We start from the raw sequence: 19,678 nt of genomic DNA on the forward strand, positions 1-19,678 counted from the left end.
TATCATATTTAACAATTGCAATATAACCTGAAATGTTCAAGTTATATGAAAGGGTACTGTTTTGGTTTCCAATCTCATTTATGGCATGATTTCAGTAATTATTCTTTTGCTTGAGTATGCGATCCCAATATTTTTAATAGATAAATAAAGCAAGAATAGAAAATCTAATGGTTCTTGCTTCGCCGTGCGCTCGCTTCATTCGCGAAAAGATAAGAACATCAAGCTCCGTATATACTGGTAAGCGGTAATGTTAAGCTGCGCACGTTAACATCAAGGATTGATTATTATTTCTTAGATAATTATTCCCGGCATATATTTTTCTAGAAAATCTAATGGTTCTTGCTTCACCGTGAAGTGAGATCCGCATACCAATGCAAAAGCACGACTTTGAGATCGCATACCAAAACAGCACTTATGAAAGATTATTTGAATGAGACCATGATATCTTATTTCTTTGAAACTCCCTTGTTCTTGAAGCTTGACAAACATCACCTCTACCCCAAAAGAAAAACAGATTTTCCACATTCTTCCCTTCAAGAGGCCATGTCTCTTGCCCACCAAGGTGACATCTGATATTCCGCGGTATAGGTAGACACACCTGTCATCCTCAGTCTCTTCTCAGCAAGAATCTTGATATCATGATAACAAACCTATAAAAGCTTACGAAAACAAACCAGGGCAAAAAAAAAATCATCGAAGTATGAATAAGAAAAATGGCTTTTCATACACGTTAGAATTCCCTATTAGAATACAAAGTCATTCTCTCTCAATCTTGAAATTAAGTCATGTTTTAATTTTTGTTGAAGAGAAACAAAAAGAACTGGAACTAAACTGTGAATCCAGCATCTTGAAAATTCTTATAAATGGTGTCGACTCAGTCAAGTCGGCATATACAACCCTGCTCCAGATTCAAAATAAGTTAGTTGTGATGGCTTCTCCCGACTTTGTTAATATTAATTGTACTTCACATGTGGCTTATTAATATAGGCACAGTATGTGGTTTTTATAGACTAATAAGCAGGTTGTATTTGCTGCTTTTTAATTTTTTTACATGTATAGGGATCATATAAATCGCATTTTAAGGATAAAATCCGACCGACATTGAAAATTGCCTCACATCTGGTCTCTTGGAATCAATAAATGACGTAGGGCAGGGTTTATGGTTTAATTTTATCATTCTATTTCTATTTATGTGTCCTATATTTGTATTTTTTAAGTCCTAATTATGTTTCCATGTCGTAAAGTAAGATTTTGTCCTAATTTAGAGCTTAAACAATTGCATTAGCATAGGTGAGAGACTTTGTTGCTTACCTGCAGTACTGTATGTTGGTGTGTTTTGATTTATATCAAAGTTAGTTACAAACCATCGTAGGTTCTTTGTTGTAATCTGAGAACCTACTGTTGTTGAGTTTTACCTAGTCAGCATTAAAATTTATACAGTATCAATGAAATGTAAGTATAAATCTTAATTGAATTTTTTTCTTTTTAGGTAATGATACTGAAAAACCCACCGTCTCCAAAAGTGAGCGTTCCAGAGAAATAGTTCCTGGTGATGAAGTGGAAAGTAGTGACTCGACTTCAGGTAGAAATTTTCCAGGTATGTTTATTTGGTACTGTACTTGACATCCAGTCCTTTGACTGGCCAGACAGTACTACATTGGATCCTTCCATATAGTTACATTACATTTTCCCTTTGCCTACTCATACACCAAATAGTCTGGCATATTATTTATATATTGTCCTAACCCAAGACAGTGGAAGACCATGGTAAAGAGGCTATGGTATTACCCAAGACTAGAGAACAATGGTTTGATTTTGGAGTGTCCTCCTAGAAGAGCTGTTTACCATAGCTAAAGTCTCTTCTATCCTTACCAAGAGGAAGTAGTCACTGAACAGATACAGTGTAGTAGTTAACCCGTTGCTTGAAGAAAAATTGTTTGGTTATCTCAGTGTTGTCATGTGTATGAGAACAGAGGAGAATGTTTAAACAATATGCCAGAATATTAGGTGTTTGTGCAGGCAACGGGAAAATGAGCCGTAACCAGAGAGAAGGATCCAATGTAATACTGTCTGGCCAGTCAAAGGACCCTATAACTCTCCAGCGGTAGTATGTCAACGGGTGGCTGGTGCCCTGGCCAACCTACTACCTACCTACAACAGTATTTCCTACAAAGACTTGGAATGACTTTTTACCTTGACAATTACACGTAGCTTGCGTAGGCCGCAGACCTTGCGTAGCAAGGTTTAGCGAGTGGTTAGGGACTCTTTTGGTACTAACCTACTTAAGATAAGTAGCCCCTGGGTACAGCCAAAAACCAGATTAGCAGGGATGTCCACTCTCATAATGGGTGAGTCATCCCTAATAAATAGCATAGGTTTGTATTCCAGTTACGTAACAAATGACAGATTCGGAGGTAATTTGTATTTTTCTTTACGATACAAACCTTTAGCTATTTATACAAACTTACCCGCCAACCCTATCCCACTTGAAGTCTTACCTCCAAGCAAAGTGAGCTCAATCACAGATGTGTGAGTGGGAGGTACCGCAGGAGCCAAAGTAGGGGCCCTCGGGACCAGGGCAGTTGCGCATAGCTAGCAGAAGTCAACGCACACACACAGTAAAGAAACAGCAAAAAGCATTAATAGCTGTCCAAAAATTTGCGAGGATGAAGAGCAGCAACGACCGTTCACCATCCGAACCAAAAGCAAAGTGAGGTCAATCACAGGTCTGTGAGTGGGAGGGGTATCTAGCTACTGCCGCTACCCTAAGCTAACTAGTGGGATGGGTAGTTAACCCTCGCTAAATTTTAATGGCTTGTCCTTTCAGCTTTGCCGAAAGTAATGCCCCTAATAAATAGCTAAAGGTTTGTATCGTTAGGAAAAATACAAATCTACGAATTTGTCATATTTGTAGAGAGAATCATGGAACTTTGACCTGTTATTGGTTCGCCCACACAGTCTGCAAATTTTAAAATTATTAGCTTTTTTCATATCTCGTGTTAGAGTATTTCTTCTGAGAGGTCTATATATAGACTATGTTTTCTCAGTTCTCTTGGAAAATTCATTGGCCATGATAATGTTTTGTAATTATGAGTATTTTTAATTGTAATGTTTGCTATGTATTTCATTTGTCAGTACAGTACCAATCTCCTTATGCCTTACAGAATCTCAGTAAACCAATTTTTTTCTTTAAAACTAACTAGGTGATGAACTAGGAGAAAGCAGTTCTCTCCCCAAGAACATTAGTGTGGATGAAATGTTCGTTATTGACAATGTGGGGAGCACTGACTCGACATCAAAAAATGTTGAACCTGGTAAGTGTTTTAGATCCTACACAATTAACAAAAAAAGTAAAACTAACAAACCATAGGTTTTTCTTTGCTGGTTAAAGGAAATGTGTATCATTTTAATAGTAGTTGATAACAAGAAAATCAACTTTTGTTATATGTATTTGTTCCGTCACTCTATACAAACCCTCGCTATTTATAGGGATATTACTTTCAGTGAAGCTGGAAAACGAGCCATTAGACTTTTAGTGAGGGATAACCATCCTAACCACTAGTTAGCAGGAGGGGTGGGGGTTAGTCGGCTACCCCACTCACTCATACACCTGGGCTGAACACCCAATTTGCTTTTGGCTTAGGGAGAGAGAGACTTATCTCTCTCCTCTCCAAATTAACTGGCCATTTGACTTGATTTTTCTTATGTATCTATTTTTTTTATATACTGTACATGTATCGTACTGTACATGTACTGTATATGAAAACATTCTTGTAATGTTTTAAATTATATTTAAGCTTTTCTTTACAGTGAATGTTGCTGTTTGCATGACAGTGTAGTGCGGCAGGTTCTCAAAGGCGGAGAACCTTCTCTTACAATCTTTCCCTCCCTTTAAACGCTGGACAACCTTTAGCCTGGTGGCCTTCCGAGTGACATAGCCTCCGCTACAGGGGAGTAGTCATCATGTGGATACTCCTTCCCCGTTCGGATGTTAACATCGCTCTCTCCCTGCGAGTTCTTGGAGGAAGACCACTTGAGGCCTACCCAGAGCTTGACCCCAGTCTTGCTCTTCCTCACTGACAACGCCGCTCTCTCTCGTCACATGGGTGGCTGCCAGATCCTCTGCGGGGGACCACCTTTCCCCTTATTATCATTATTATTATTACTTGCTAAGCTACAATCCTAGATGGAAAAGCAGGATGCTATCCATCTCCCGCCCTTGATCTTTGGAATCAGGCCATCCTCGTCTCGCCATCTAGACTCGTCTCGCCATCTAGACTCGTCTTGCCCAGCAAACTCGTCTGCATCTCGTGACGGAAATCCTGAGAGAACTCCCTCAGCGGCTCTTAACAGCCACATGTGAACACCTTTCACAAAGCCGTATCTTCGCTGAAACTTCACACCTTGAGACTGTTCAACTCCTTGTCTCTCAGAGAGTCCTTCACGCAGCAAGTTGCGTAGAGGATGTCTTGATACCTGTGTAGACCTTCGGCTTCGGCCGTCCAGGCCAAGTGGACTGTAGCGGATATCATGGAAGGAGTACTCCACCCCTCAATCTCACTTGCCCTGTATTGAAGGAGTTCTTTGTGTACCTTCGGGAGAAAAGCGTTCTCGCGGTCTTGGCAGTGAGAGGCCACCTCAAGTCCTTGAGCCTCGCACTCAGACCGAAAGGAAGTAACCTTTCCTCCACATCGGCATTGCCCCTCTCCATACGGAGTTTTTGAGCCAAGAGACCCTTAGTCAGAAGGGAGACCTCCTCCAGGGGACAGGGTTTACATCCTGCAGTCCCCAAAGGGTTCCACCTATCACCTAGTATGTCAAGCAGCAGATGTTCATTTGACTTTGATGACAGTTTTCCCGCTTGTATTGAATTAGGCCAAGAGAGTCGGCGAACCACTTGTGCTGCCCATAACGCCCAACATGCATGGCGATAGCATAGGTAATACTCGACCTCGTTTCTGGCAATTCAGTTTTCGGTATCCGTTCCCTTTGTTCTGGGAGTCCTTCGTAGAAGGCTCATTGATCCAGATCAACAGTTACTATGCCAAAGAGAAACTGGAGGCCCTACCTCAAGGAAACTACAAGAGCTGGTCCCTGAGGTCAGTCCCCTTCATCACCTCGGGGAAGGTCAAGGGAAGGATCACCGAGAATACGTTCTTGGTTCTGATTCGCAAGGTTATGGATCAGGTATTGAATCCTGATCCTTCTACTTATAGAGGCGTCAAGACGTGACCCACAAGAACATGGAGACGTTCTTCATGGATCCAAGGTGGCTACACAATAAATGGTTTAAAACTTCAGGCTCTCTGATGGACAAGTAGCAGATGAGTGAAGGTAGAGTTTAATCCTGGTTAAGTCTGGGATGAATGACAAAGAATGACTGGCTCTTTATTTTATCTCCTAATGGGGTAACAGCACTGACAGTACTCTGCAAAGCTGGCCTAAGCTGTCTGCAGGTAGGACCATTTTCCTTTGTGTAACCTGGTATAGAAGTAATACTTGTTGCGTCCCCAATACCTCTTACAAGGGAGGATTGAGTAAAGTCTATGGTGCTCTCAAAGGTTCCTAACTCAGAGAATTCTTAGTTAGACCAGTTGCATTACTAGTTTCACAAGCACACAGCTTGTTAGTCATGCATAGCATGATATTTCAGTGAGGTGGAAGGGTTTTACAAATTACGATCTAAAGATTGTATGGAGAAAACCCCAGATCAATGCCAAAAGGCAGTGTTGGTACGGACTTCAACCCCCCTAAGAGGTAAGTCATCCCTATGAATAGCGAGGGTTTGTATAGAGTGACGGAACAAATGACAAATTTGGAAGTAATTTGTATTTTTCCTAGCGATACAAACCTGGTGCTATTTATACAGATTGGCCCGCCAGCTTCCGTCCCCCAAGAAAGTCCTTTCTGCAAGCAAAGTGGGTGCTCAGCCCAGGTGTGTGAGTGAGCCAGGTAGCTGACTACCCCCACCCCTCCTGCTAACTAGTGGTTTAGGTGGTTATCCCTTCCTAAAAGTCTTATGGCCCGTATTCCAGCTTCGGCAAAAGTAATATCCCTATAAATAGCTGCAGGTTTGTATCAGGAAAAATACAAATTACTTCAAAAAATTTTGTTTACCCACTTTTATTTATATTCTATTTTTTAAAGAAACATCTGAAAAGGATGACAGTGGAATTTGCCCAGCCAGTCCAGTTACTGAAGATGAGGTCTCAACTTCATGCACAGAAGATAATAGACCAATGAATGTAAAACGTAAGTAAGGGAATCGTGAAAAATTGGTTTTATCTTTTTATCTTTTATATACGGTATCATCTTCAGATTTGTATGGCATAATCTTTTGAGACAGTAGATTATACTGTGTTATAAATCATGATAAAAATGTAAGGACTAATTGCATTTTTTAAATATTTATGTGACATTGTTAAATACATATGATTTGACATTAAAGAAAAGAATTTTGAATGCCAGATCATTTTTTTTACTCCACTTGTAATCAGATTGTATTCAATGCTATATGAAAGCCATACAACCTAATACAGGAAAGTGTGCATTGTTTATTATTGTATGATTATGCAATTGTATTTTCAGAAACCTCTCCTGTAAAGGAGGTACATGGAATCTTCCCGGCCAATCCATTTGCTGACGAGGATGGTATTGTAATGTTAGACACAGAAGAAGGAAAGACATCACTGAAAACAAAAGGTAAGTAGGAATTAAGTACAAAAATTAACAACAGTAATAGAATCTTAATAATATGATAATTTTTTTTTTACTCTCCTGATGTTTACAGTGCTTCTCTCTTGAAGCTGGTTAAATGGCAACATCTACCCTAAAAATAATTGAACTGACCCTTTAGTTTTAAGAATATTACAGTGGCTTCATATTTTTAAGGATAGAGGATTGGAAATAAAACTGTTGGTTCAAGCTCATGTAGGAGTAGGCGAGTCAGACAAACTTTAAAGCAGGCTGCAGTTGAACTACTTCTAAGGAGATATTCACTTATATATAATGACTTCAAGCCACAAATCTAGCCTTTAATTCAAGACATTTGGCAAACAAGTTGTGACGTGGTCATTCAAAGTAAAGCGTTCACAAATGTTATGTGTTCTTGGAAGTATGTAAATATGCCCAGAACATGGGAAACACCACTATACTAATTACATATTACACACACTCACCCAACTCATAAATACTTGATGGCTGGTGAGCCGCCAACCATTTTGTGAAGACTATTTGGTCCCCTTAACTTTGAGGCATTTGCTGATTGAATGACCCAATAAATTCTTATTCATACTGTTGGCTTTGCAGCTACCACAGTTACCAATGCCTAGTTTCTTTTGTAAGAAAATTGGGTATCCTTTAAGTAATGTTTTGCAAAGTTGACTTTGTATTCCTCTGGGCTGTTGCCAAAACTCGTTACAAAGAAAGATTCCTTCAGAAATTAAGAGAATTAGCTACACTTCTAATTAATATCATGAACCAAACCAAAAGTCCTTCATCTGACTAATCTAATTTTCTTTGCGTTTCTGTCACTGAACCCATAACAAGAAACGACAAGAAATGTTTGGAAAGAGGATGCAAAAAAAATCTTTACCCAACAAAATAAATTAGGAACCTCCCCCTAATGTTTTTTAACCTCGTCAAAATAAAACTTAGTAGCCTTCATGGGGTAAATAAATCTATTATCTGACTCATCACTAACTTTATTTTCCAAAGAGGCTATGTGAAAAAAATTTAAACATACCTTTTATCTTGAAATCATTTTTAGCTCGGAAGTGGCCGGCATTTAGCTGATGCTAAAAGTAAAAGACTGAAAAAAACATTATAGCTTTGTGATTTTTAAAAGAAATATCCTCCGAAGTTTTGATAATTGTACTATCACATATGGATTCCAATAAATTTTTGACATCCAGAGGTTTCTCAGTACAGTAGTAAAAGAAGTAAATACATCCACAATAATACCTGAAGCAGATAAGTCTAAATCTTGATGCTTGAGAACGGTATTAAGGTTGGAACTATAACCTGCAATAAGTTATTTGCTTTCATAGAAATGAAAACAAAAACTTACAAATCATCTAAATTTGTTCTTCATTCCAAGACATGTCATGATTTGCACCAATCAAAATAAACTTTCTGTATTCGTGATACAAATTATTGGTGAACTGCCATTTTTAACATATGATAGAAAATCTAGAGGACTTGGAAAACCCTTTAGTCTGTGTCAATGCAGTGGACAGTCTCCATGCAGTTAGGTGTAGTGTGCTGGGTTTTGGGTGAACTGACCGCAAAACCCGTTTTTTTTTTTAGTGACACTAACGGATGTAGAGACCAATAGTTTGTGGGTATCTGTTGATTTTAGCTTAACTGGTCTGCTAAGATGTTCAATTTTTATGGAATAAACATAGGTAGAAGGATTATCCCAATTAGATTTATCCAAGGTACAGTAAACGTATTTCCACAACAGTACGTCATAACCAGTTAACGACGTAGGCCAGGATATTTCTGAAGTAGTATTAGATCTTACAAGATGGCAGTCCTAGTTATCCATATTAACTCCTAATACTGTAGTTTTTGAGCTTTTAAGTCAAAGCTGCACTTCAAAGGATGTAGCACAATGAATATGGGGTAACGCTAATTTAGATTCTTTTATGAATTACTTCTTTACTTGTAACTCATATGAATCACTCCATTCCTCCTCACTTCTTGTGTTTGGTTTTAATACCTGTAAAAGCAAAGTGTTGGGGACAGTGAAGGGAGTGGTAAAGAATAGAGGGTTGGGCATGAATGTAAAGAGAGTTCTATATGAGAAAGTGATTGTATCAACTGTGATGTATGGACCCAAGTTGTTGGGAATGAAAGTGACGGAGAGACAGAAATAGAACGCGTTTGAGAGGAAGTGGCTAAGGAGTATGTCTGGTGTATCTCGAGTAGATAGGGTTAGGAACGAAGTAGTGAGGGTTAGAACGGATGTAAGAAATGAGTTTGCAGATAGAGTGGATATGAATGTGTGGAGGTGGTTTGGCCATGTTGAGAGAATGGAAAATGACTGTCTGCTAAAGAAGGTGATTAGTGCAAGAGTTGATGGGAGAAGCACAAGAGGAAGGCCAAGGTTCGGGGGGATGGATGGAGTGAAGAAAGCTCTGGGTGATAGGATGATAGATGTAAGAGAGGCAAGAGAGCATGCTAGAAATAGGAGCAATTGTGACGCAGTTCTGGTAGCCCCTGCTGCTTCCTCCGGTCGCCTTGGGTGACCACGGAGGTAGCAGCAGTAGGGGGTTCAGTTTTATGAAGCTTCATCTGTGGTGGATAACGGGGGAGGGTGGACTGTTACACCCTAGTAGTACCAGCCGAACTTGGTTGAGTCCCTCGTCAGGCTGGGAGGAGCGTAGAGAGGAAAGATCCCCTTTTTTTCATTTATTTGATGTCTGCTACCCCCCAAAATTGGGGAAAGTGCTTTGGAATATGTATGTATAACCTCAACCAAACTCATATTGAGCTGTGGTTCAAACTGGAAGTCTTCGCCGCACTTAGTTAATCTTGCATGGTGCGAGAGTTTTTACAAGTGTCAGGACTTGCTAGGAATGAGTAATGAGGGGTGGGACAGTCAGTGGCAATGAACCTGATAGGGAGCACAGTAAGGGGAAGACTCTCTTTAAAAAAGAATTCTTAGAAATAAAGCTGCACTTCCAAATAAGTAAGCTATTTGAGGGCTGGTAAGTATCAAGATAAGAAATTTTATCATGATCTTTTTCATACTCCCAAGTTGAGATTTTTCAATATTAAACTTACCCGATAATCATGTAGCTGTCAACTCCGTTGCCCGACAGAATTCTACGGAAGGGATACGCCAGCGATCGCTATACAAGAGGGGGGTGTACTCACAAGCGCCACCTGTGGCCAGGTACTGCAGTACTTCTTGTTGACACCACTTCAATTTTTCCTCTGTCGTGCTTCCGGCAAGACGTTCATGGATACGCTTATAATTTTGGAGTCTTGTTCACGGTTTTTGGTGAAGTATTGCTCTAAGATTTCAGCTTTCGCTATTCAGGAAGTTTTATTATTAGCTTAGCTAACTTTTGGAATTAATTTGATTAATTATGGTGACGTAGAGAGTATGAACTCTCTTTCACCTTTAAATGGCCGACCCTTCCCTTAGACGGAAGTGTTGGTGTCTAAGAGAGTATAGACTCTCTTTCTTAATTTTGCTTAACAAAAGTTATAGATTTATTTTATATCTCTCCGCCTTTTATAGGCCTCTTCGATTAACTTCCTTTTATTATAAACTTATTAAAATTAATTTTTATATTTGTTTATATTGACCTTTCCTAATAGTAGGCGGTCTTTTCTTGGTACCGAAGTTAATTAACATTGAGCCCGTCATTTCGGTTTTACCTGTTAACATATTATGCTATTTTAATGTTTTTGAAAGAATTTCTTTGATAGTCTCGTACTGTTTTCAAAGTTGAACTAACGTTTTGTTTTGTCTCTGCAGTTGTTGACGTTCAGAACGTTCAACTTGCGCTCTATCGTCACGATAGAGAGAGAATTTTCACGGTGTCACGTTGCAGTAAGAGTAACCGTGTCTAGCGTTTTGTTCATTCTTTCTTAACTTAATGGTTTTAATTCTAATAAATTGGGAAATATTTCAGTTTTTTCCTTTAACAATAATATGTTTTAACGATATATATGATTGGGCTCTTCTCTCAGGTTCTAAGTCAAGAGAGAGAGAGAGAGAGAGAGAGAGAGATAGAGACGGAGGGAGAAAGAGGAGGATAAACGTTTCGTTCAAGCGAGTAACGTTGTTATCGTTTTTGCTCTTCTCCCTAGTCTCTTTAGGGGAAGAAGGTAAACGTTTCTAGAGTTTTTTCTTGTTCTCAAGCTTTATGCGGTGAGAGATTTTAAACGTAGTTTATTTGATCTAGTGTTTAGTCTCTTTCCAGCCACTGAATTGTTTATCTTTCATTAGATTTTTCTGTTACATTGTAATTCTGTTTTCGCAATTACTAACTTTTGAGAAAGGATAGAATTGCGTGTTTCAGGTACAAACCACTTAAAGTTTCGAGTTCAGTGAAATAAGTGCAAACAGAAAATCAAAAGTGATAAGTGATTAGCGCAAAGTGTGTCAGTGTTGTGCGTGAGGGTACTTCTGTGCGTGCCAGTCGTCCTCCCAGTCCGGGACCTCTTGCAAGCTCCCAAGCCCAGGGGAGAAGCAATGTCGAAGGGCAAAAGGGTTCGGCAGGCCTTGATCGGCTCACAGAAGTATCCTCGGTGGTTGCGGGCGTGTCTTACAGAGACCGTCACTCCCACCCGCAGACGATTAAGCCCTTATTTTGCTCGTCTGCAGAAGAAATTTCGGGGAGAAAACGCTGGTCTCAGGTCTCAAGACCTCTTAAACGTAAAGTCCAGACCTATGCCAGACGTACGAAGTTAGAGTTCAACAACCCGGATGCAGTCATTGGGTTAGCTCTGACTCTCCTCAGTCATCAGGTGACTGCACACCTCCTAAGAGAGGTAAGGCGATGCCTCAACAGACCTCATCTTCTATTAAGGCTTTGCCTCAACAGACCTTATCGTCTGTTGATCCCAAGACGACTTTGCTGCAGTCCATGCAGTCGCAGCTTGCGGTCTTAATGCGTGAGTTTCAGGCTGAGAAGGTTACACCTCCTCCTGCGAACACTCCGCCTCTCCGCAGTCCAGTCTGCCAGGCGTACGAAGTTGAGGTTCCTCAGGCTACCTTACCGCGTTCTGAGTTGCCAGTTACCAGCGGTGTGCAGCAACCTCCGCCTCCTCCTGCGAGAGCTCCGCCTCACCGCAGTCCAGTCTGCCAGGCGTACGAAGTTGAGGTTCCTCAGGCTACCTTACCGCGTTCTGAGTTGCCAGTTACCAGCGTTGTGCAGCAACCTTAACCTTCCTTAAGGCAACCTCAGCAATGGGAGCAGGAGTCTTATGCCTTACTTCCTCCGCTTCCGCTTGCGGTTCCACCAGCGAGGCAACAATCTCTTGAGGTACGACAACCTCTTCCATCAATGAGGCAGCCACCTCAGCACTCGCTGCAGCGACCTCAACCCTCCTCAAGGCAAGAGTCTCAACTCCTTAGGCTAGCACCTCAGGAACCTCAACTCGCGAGACAAGAACTGCGTTCTGCGCAGCCGCTACCTCAACTCTCGCAGCTCACACCTCAGGAACCTTAACTCGTTCCTCAGGAACCTGCTACTGCGCATCCGCAACCCTTACAGCAAGCGCAACTCTTGAGGCAGCAACCTCATGCTATGAGTCAGCCACCTCAACGCATGCATCTGCCACTTTTTCCTCAACTTGAGCTTCTTCCCATTCAACTTGGGAATAACAAATGACAATAATAACACCTCATTACTTTCATAACTTGCATTTGTAATCATATACATGTATGCCTACACAAACATTATGATAATGGAGGTTATTTGTATTACTTATATAAAAATATATATGTATTCCTTGCAATATATTTTTAACAAATCGCAAAATATGGCAAAAATATCTTCTAAACAAAAATGAATCATGGGTTATGAATGTAAGGTAATATTATGTTGATATTAAACCCCATGCAAGCATGCATGTAGTAATGCAGTGTTGCCAACAGGGCGAGTTTCCCTTTCCTGAGGTGAAGTAGATTATAGTACATTTAGTGTAGCTTAATTCTACGATTATCATGCCGGCTATCAAATTCATCAACAAAAAAGTCTAAATCAATTCCCTCGGCACGTGCACTTTCAATGGACGGTAATGCGATATTACTCACTCTAGCACTGGTCATGGAATTTCTGAGAAATGTTACACGCCATGCAACACGCTCTGCTTACCTTACAGCATGCTCTACATACAGCATGCTCTGCATACAGCATGCTCTGCATACAGCATGCTCTGCATACAGCATGCTCTGCATACAACATGCTCTGCATACCTTACCGCATGCTTCTCAGTCACACATCTTTGGTTGTTGCCAACTCACTAGACTGTCAAGCAGTTTCATAACGTTGCCTTCTAGTCTGCTGCTTTTGCACCAGTGAAACCCTCACTGAGAGAACTTAGCTTTTCTCGGATATGGTCCCTGTAGATGAGAAAGTGCTTTTCTCCCTCCTTCTGATATTCCCTTGAGGACTCTGTCATTTGGAGAGGAGCCTTTAGCTGCGTAGCCTCCTATGGACTTTTATTTAAGCATAACATGCTCCCAGGGAAGGTAATGGTTCCACTTCAGTCGCTAACCCCGTCTGTTACCACACCTGCTCCCATAGACCTTGAGCTGTGTTGCAAGACATGCAGTCCTAGCTTAGTCCTTGTTAGAGGATTTTTTTGTTTACGGAGTCAGTGTGTCACTGGGAAGACGTTCAACAACCAGCAGAAGTGACTTGTTGTGACGCAGTGCGGCAACCTCAGCAACCCGATAAGGAGTTGTCTGTACGACCCAGACAGTCTAGACAGCTTCGGGTTGTCACTGTACTTCCTCGCTTCCCCATGGTTGACAGTTCACAGACTGTGCAGCAGTACCATGATCTTGTGTCCGGCTCCGTCAGACGACTGGCTTTTAAGAGCTCCCACAAGTCGTCGCTGTCTGGAGATTCTCAGATGGACTATGGATCTGACCAAGGAACTGGGCCTCCTGGTCAATTTTGAGGAGTCTCAGCTCGTCCCATCCCAGACCATTGTCTCCCTGGGTATGGATCTTCAGAGTCGAGCTTTTCGGGCTTTTCCGTCGGCCCCAAGGATCTTCCAAGCCCTAGAATGCATCCAGAGCATGCTGAGAAGGAACCGATGCTCAGTCAGGTAGTGGATGAGTCTAACAGGGACACTTTCATCGCTGGCCCTGTTCATCGTGTTAGGGAGACTCCACCTCCCCCCCTTCAGTATCATCTAGCTGCTCACTGGATAAAGGACATGACGCTAGAGACGGTCTCAGTTCCTGTTTCCGAAGAGAGGAGGTCTTCTCTCGCGTGGTGTAAGAACAGCTTTCTTCTCAAGGAAGTCTATCTTTGGCTATTCAGAAACCCGACCGCCTTCTCCTCTCGAACGCATCAGACACGGGCTGGGGTGCGACTTTGGACGGACAGGAATGCTCGGGAACATGGAATCAGGAACAAAGGACACTTCACATCAATTGCAAGGAGTTGTTGGCGGTTCTTCTGGCCTTGATAAACTTCAAGTCCCTCCAGCTTAACAAAGTGGTGGAGGTGGACTCTGACAACACCACAGCCCTGGCTTACATCTTCAAGCAGGGAGGGACTCTTTCGTGAAGTTGTTCTAGATCGCAAGGGACCTCCTCATCTGGTCTAAAGATCGAAAGCTCACGCTGGTAACGAGGTTCATTCAGGGCGGTATGAATGTCATGGCAGATCACCTCAGCCGGAAGGGTCAGGTCATCCCCACAGAGTGGACCCTTCACAAGAATGTTTGCAGCAGACTTTGGGCCCTGTGGGGTCAGCCAACCATAGATCTGTTCGCTACCTCGATAACCTAGAGACTCCTGTTGTATTGTTCTCCGATTCCAGACCCAGCAGCAGTTCACGTGGATGCTTTTCTGCTGGATTGGTTCCATCTCGACCTGTATGCATTCCCGCCGTTCAAGATTGTCAACAGGGTACTTCAGAAGTTCTCCTCTCGCAAAGGGACACGGCTGACGTTGGTTGGCTCCGCTCTGGCCCTCGAGAGAATGGTTCTTAGAGGTACTGCAATGGCTGGTCGACATTCCCAGGACTCTTCCTCTAGGAGTGAACCTTCTACGTTTACCTCACGTAAAGAAGGTACACCCAAACCTCCACGCTCTTCGTCTGACTGCCTTCAGACTTTCGAAAGACTCTCAAGAGCTAGGGGCTTTTTGAAGGAGGCAGCCAGAGCGATTGCCAAAGCAAGGAGAACATCCACTCTCAGAATCTATCAGTCTCAAGGGGAAGTCTTCCGTAGCTGGTACAAGACCAATGCAGTTTCCTCAACCAGTACCACTGTAACCCAGATTGCTGACTTCCTGTTATATCTAAGGAAAGTAAGATCCCTTTCAGCTCCTACGATCAAGGGTTACAGAAGTATGTTGGCAGCGGTTTTCCGCCACAGAGGCTTGGATCTTTCCACCAACAAAGATCTACAGGACCTCCCTAGGTCTTTTGAGACCTCAAAGGAACGTCGGTTGTCCACTCCAGGCTGGAATCTAGACGTGGTCCTAAGGTTCCTTATGTCATCAAGATTTGAACCTCTCCAATCAGCCTCTTTTTAGGACCTCACATTAAAAACTCTTTTCCTCGTGTGCTTGACAACAGCTAAAAGAGTAAGTGAGATCCACACCTTCAGCAGGATCATTGTTTTCACATCTGAAACGGCTACATGTTCCTTGCAGCTCGGTTTTTGCTAAACGAGCTTCCTTCACGTCCTTGGCCTAAGTCGTTCGAGATCCCAAGCCTGTCCAACTTGGTGGGGAATGAACTGGAGAGAGTACTTTGCCCAGTTAGAGCTCTTAGGTACTATCTAAAAAGGTCTTAACCTTTACGAGGACAATCAGAAGCCTTATGGTGTGCTATCAAGAAACCTTCTTTTCCAAGTTCTAAGAACTCAGTTTCTTACTATTCAGGCTTCTGATTAGAGAAGCACATTCTCATCTGAAGGAAGAAGACCTTGCTTTGCTGAAGGTAAGGACACATGAAGTGAGAGCTGTGGCTACTTCAGTGGCCTTCAAACAGATCCATTCTCTGCAGAGTGTTATGGATGCAACCTATTGGAGAAGCAAGTCAGTGTTCGCATCATTCTATCTCAAAGATGTCCAGTCTCTTTACGAGTACTGCTACACCCTGGGACCATTCGTAGCAACGAATGCAGTAGTAGGCGAGGGCTCAGCCACTACATTCCCATAATCCCATAACCTTTTAACCTTTCTCTTGAGTACTTTTTATGGGTTGTACGGTCGGCTAAGAAGCCTTCCACATCCTTGTTGATTTGGCGGGTGGTCAATTCTTTCTTGAGAAGCGCCGAGGTTAAAGGTTGTGATGAGGTCCTTTAGTATGGGTTGCAGCCCTTGATACTTCAGCACCTTAGAGTTGTTCAGCCTCCTAAGAGGAACGCTGCGCTCAGTAAGGAAGACGAACTTATTTAAGGCAGAGTAATGGCTCAAGTCGACTTCCTTACCAGGTACTTGTAATTTCATTGTTATTTTGAATAACTGATAATATGAAATACGGGATACTTAGCTTCTTGATATACATGTACACTGGTTTTCACCCACCTCCCTGGGTGTGAATCAGCTACATGATTATCGGGTAAGTTTAATATTGAAAAATGTTATTTTCATTAGTAAAATAAATTTTTGAATATACTTACCCGATAATCATGATTTAATTGACCCACCCTTCCTCCCCATAGAACCAGTGGACCGAGGAAAAATTGAAGTGGTGTCAACAAGAAGTACTGCAGTACCTGGCCACAGGTGGCGCTTGTGAGTACACCCCCCTCTTGTATAGCGATCGCTGGCGTATCCCTTCCGTAGAATTCTGTCGGGCAACGGAGTTGACAGCTACATGATTATCGGGTAAGTATATTCAAAAATTTATTTTACTAATGAAAATAACATTTTTCAACCATATGGCATTAAAGGCATGAGTTAAAGTTATGCCTTTTTACAATGACCAAACCAAGGGAGAAAGGTAGGTGAAAGTTTCAGTGCATGTGCTTCACATAGTACTTAGATAGTGCATGCTGTTCCCATGTCTATTTATGATAATTTTTCTAAGTTTTTGTTATAAACCTGATTTCATAAAGTTCTTATATTTTATTTAAGCATGTTTTTGTTTTTCAGATAAACTCCGATTAAAGAGATTAAACAAGCCTGAAATAATTAGTTCAGAGGAGATAAGTAGTTCTGATGGTTAGTACACTTTCAAGATTTTTTATGTTTTAAACTTCAAAAGGAATTGGTTCCATTACTGGAATACAAACCGCTATTCATAGGGGTACTGTAATGCCTTGCAACACAAAATTAGTTCATTCTGGAGTGGATTTCGTTTCATGAAAATTTCGTGTTATGAGTCACATTTTACATATACTGTAGATCACCTAATTCATTCCAAACCCTACAAAAAACTATATTAAATCTTATAATAAAGCTACAGTATAACCACAATGAAATACAGTACTGTGCAGCCAAATACCTTAACTAACTGTTAATACATGTAAATTAAGTAGTTATTTGAACATAATGCAATGATACGTGTAAATGGAAAATAATACAATACATACAATACAATACTGTACATATACAAAACATACAGTACCATATGTACTGTACTATTATAGTTACCCTTACTAGAGAGAGATATTTTCTATTGTGTAAACAACCCATTTTCTTCATATTTTTAATGGGTGACTATTTTATTCTCGGGCTGGCTGGCAAATTTCTTTTCTTATCATGAAACATTTTTTGTAATGTGAGTCATAAAAATCTTTGCATCTCGTTTTGCAGCGGGAAAATTTCGTAATCAGATTTTTTTGTGAAGATAGGTATGACAAGCCATTATAATTTAGCGAGGGTCAACTACCCAACCTGCTAGTTAGCAGGGTAGGGGTGATAGCTAGCAACCCCTCTCACCCACACACCTGTGATTGTGCTTCACTTTGCTTTTGGCTCAGATGGAGAACGGTTGTTACCGATATTCCTCCTCGCCTATTTTGGACTGCCATTAATCTTTGTCTTTTGGTTAGGTTGCTCTTCCGAATGGTTTCTTCATTAAGTGAAATTATAATTGATTGTAATTTAACTTTTCAGCTTCTCTGGGAGAACCCTTTTCCCTCTGGAGGCTCGAGAGGTTCTCCTGAGTTGTGAATATCCTTAGCTGAATTAATTAATTGTGATTCTTGTTTTGTTATAGTTTTTACGCTGCCACTCTCCTCCTGTCCATGTCAGCCGGGGGAAGGGAGTGTGCAGTCCTTATTTTGTGTCTGTTCTTTTGGTGAACACTTTTCCCGTCCGCGGACTAGGTGCTCCTCCCGAGGTGTTTTTGTTACACAATTGGTTTTATTTTTCCTCAGCAGCGCCTTCATTCCTTGGGAATCTGCTGTTACTGCGCCATCACTTTCTTGTTCTCATGCCTGTGGCAGCTACTGATCAACACGCTAACTTCGAGGAACTAGCTTCAGCTTCGTTTTCTCAGGTCACACTTGATGCAGATCTTCAACTTGAACAAGGCTTGTTGACAGGAAGCAGAGAGCATTGCCCAGAGGTTCACCTCCAGGGGTTGGACTACTTTCTCTTCCGACGGAGAATTTTCCTCCCTAGGTATTGGGCTGTTTCTTCCTTCCGAGGCAGAACTTCCCTTCATCTTCTTTGCTGTCACTCCTGCGGGTGATCACCTTTCTCATTCGCGAGAGAGACCACCCATAGAGACACTTCTTTGGAGTCCTTCCAGAGATCTTTCTGCTTCTGCTGCCCTGTCAGCAGATCCTGTGGCTGTGTCTTCTGCTTCACCGGCCACTGCCACCGATGTTTGTGCTCCTTCCCCTGACGATCGTCCTTAGGGGGCGAGAACAAAGTCAGAGGCTCGTCTCCTGCGGGTGTTCCTCTTTCTAGTGAAGGGGCACTCATAGAGATTCCTCTTTGGAAGCCTGCTGACGGTCCGGTTGCTGATCCTACGCTCGTTGTCCATCGTGGTTTCGGTGACAGAATACTATCCTCCTCTACGCCTTCAGGGCGCTTCTGATCCCTCGGCTATGAGACGTCTCTTTACCTCCTCGCTGCCGCAGTCCTCTTTGGAGGAAGTTGTCCAGCCTTACTCTTCTGGTTACTGATCAACCTCGTCTCAACGAACAGCGACTCATTCATCCCCTGCAAGGGATCATCCACGATTTCTTCCTAAGTAAGTCTCTCCTTACGAGGGTCACATTTCTCCAATGGAACTCTCAGCAGTTTGTCAGCTGAAAGCACGAGCCATTAAAATTAGCGAGGGTTAACTACCCATCCTGCTTGTTAGTGTGGGGGAGGGGTTAGTTTGTTACCCCTCCCACTCACACACCTGTGATTGAGCTCGGTATGCTTTTGGCTCGGATGGTGAATGGTCATTGCCGCTCTTCATCCTCGCAAATACTTGGACTGCCATTAATGCTATTTTGCTTTCTCTTTTCAGTGTGTGTGTGTTGGCTTCTAGCGGTCATGCATACCTGCCTTGGTCCTGAGGGCTGCTCCTGCGGTACACTCATGTCCGCTGAGGACACCGATTTTCACACCCTTTGCCCTACCTGCAGAGGTCAACGGTGTGATGTGGATAATAAGTGTACTGAGTGGTCTGCCTCCCAGTGGGAAAGGTTTGGGCGAAGGCAAAAGAACTCTAAGCCGGACTCTTTTCTTTCGGAGGTTTCTTTGAAACAGAAGAAATCCAAGGCTGCTGCTTCCGCTTCCGACCTTCCTCCAAAGCTCTTGCTCATTTAGTCTCCTCTAGGGGACTGTCAAGTAGTAGCGCATTCACTTAACACCTGGACAACTTCAGTCCTCGAGAGACGATGTTGCTTCCCCTAGCGAAGCAGCCCTGTCTCTCTCCCTGGGGGGAGGGGGGGTTCTATGACTTTCTTTTTATAGGTTTAGTTGTCCTTTGGGTTACTGGGTCTGTCCTCCTAGTAGGCCCTGCTGCAGCTAGGAAGTGGATCCTTGGGCCCTTGTCAATGTCGTGGTGTCAGA

General features: G+C 42.3%; 1 protein-coding gene across 1 annotated transcript in view; it reads left to right on the plus strand.

The window, feature by feature from the left end:
• LOC137651501 (zinc finger CCHC domain-containing protein 8-like) overlaps positions 1–19,678 on the plus strand; it is a 100,935-nt gene that overhangs the window by 48,692 nt on the left and 32,565 nt on the right. The window contains exons 4-8 of the mRNA XM_068384728.1: positions 1,490–1,597; positions 3,204–3,314; positions 6,148–6,252; positions 6,589–6,702; positions 16,811–16,879. Of these exons, the coding sequence (XP_068240829.1) occupies positions 1,490–1,597; positions 3,204–3,314; positions 6,148–6,252; positions 6,589–6,702; positions 16,811–16,879 (507 nt within the window). The remainder of the gene's footprint in view (positions 1–1,489; positions 1,598–3,203; positions 3,315–6,147; positions 6,253–6,588; positions 6,703–16,810; positions 16,880–19,678) is intronic.

The sequence above is a fragment of the Palaemon carinicauda genome, chromosome 13 (genome assembly GCF_036898095.1).
Source record: "Palaemon carinicauda isolate YSFRI2023 chromosome 13, ASM3689809v2, whole genome shotgun sequence".
NCBI lineage: Eukaryota > Metazoa > Arthropoda > Malacostraca > Decapoda > Palaemonidae > Palaemon > Palaemon carinicauda.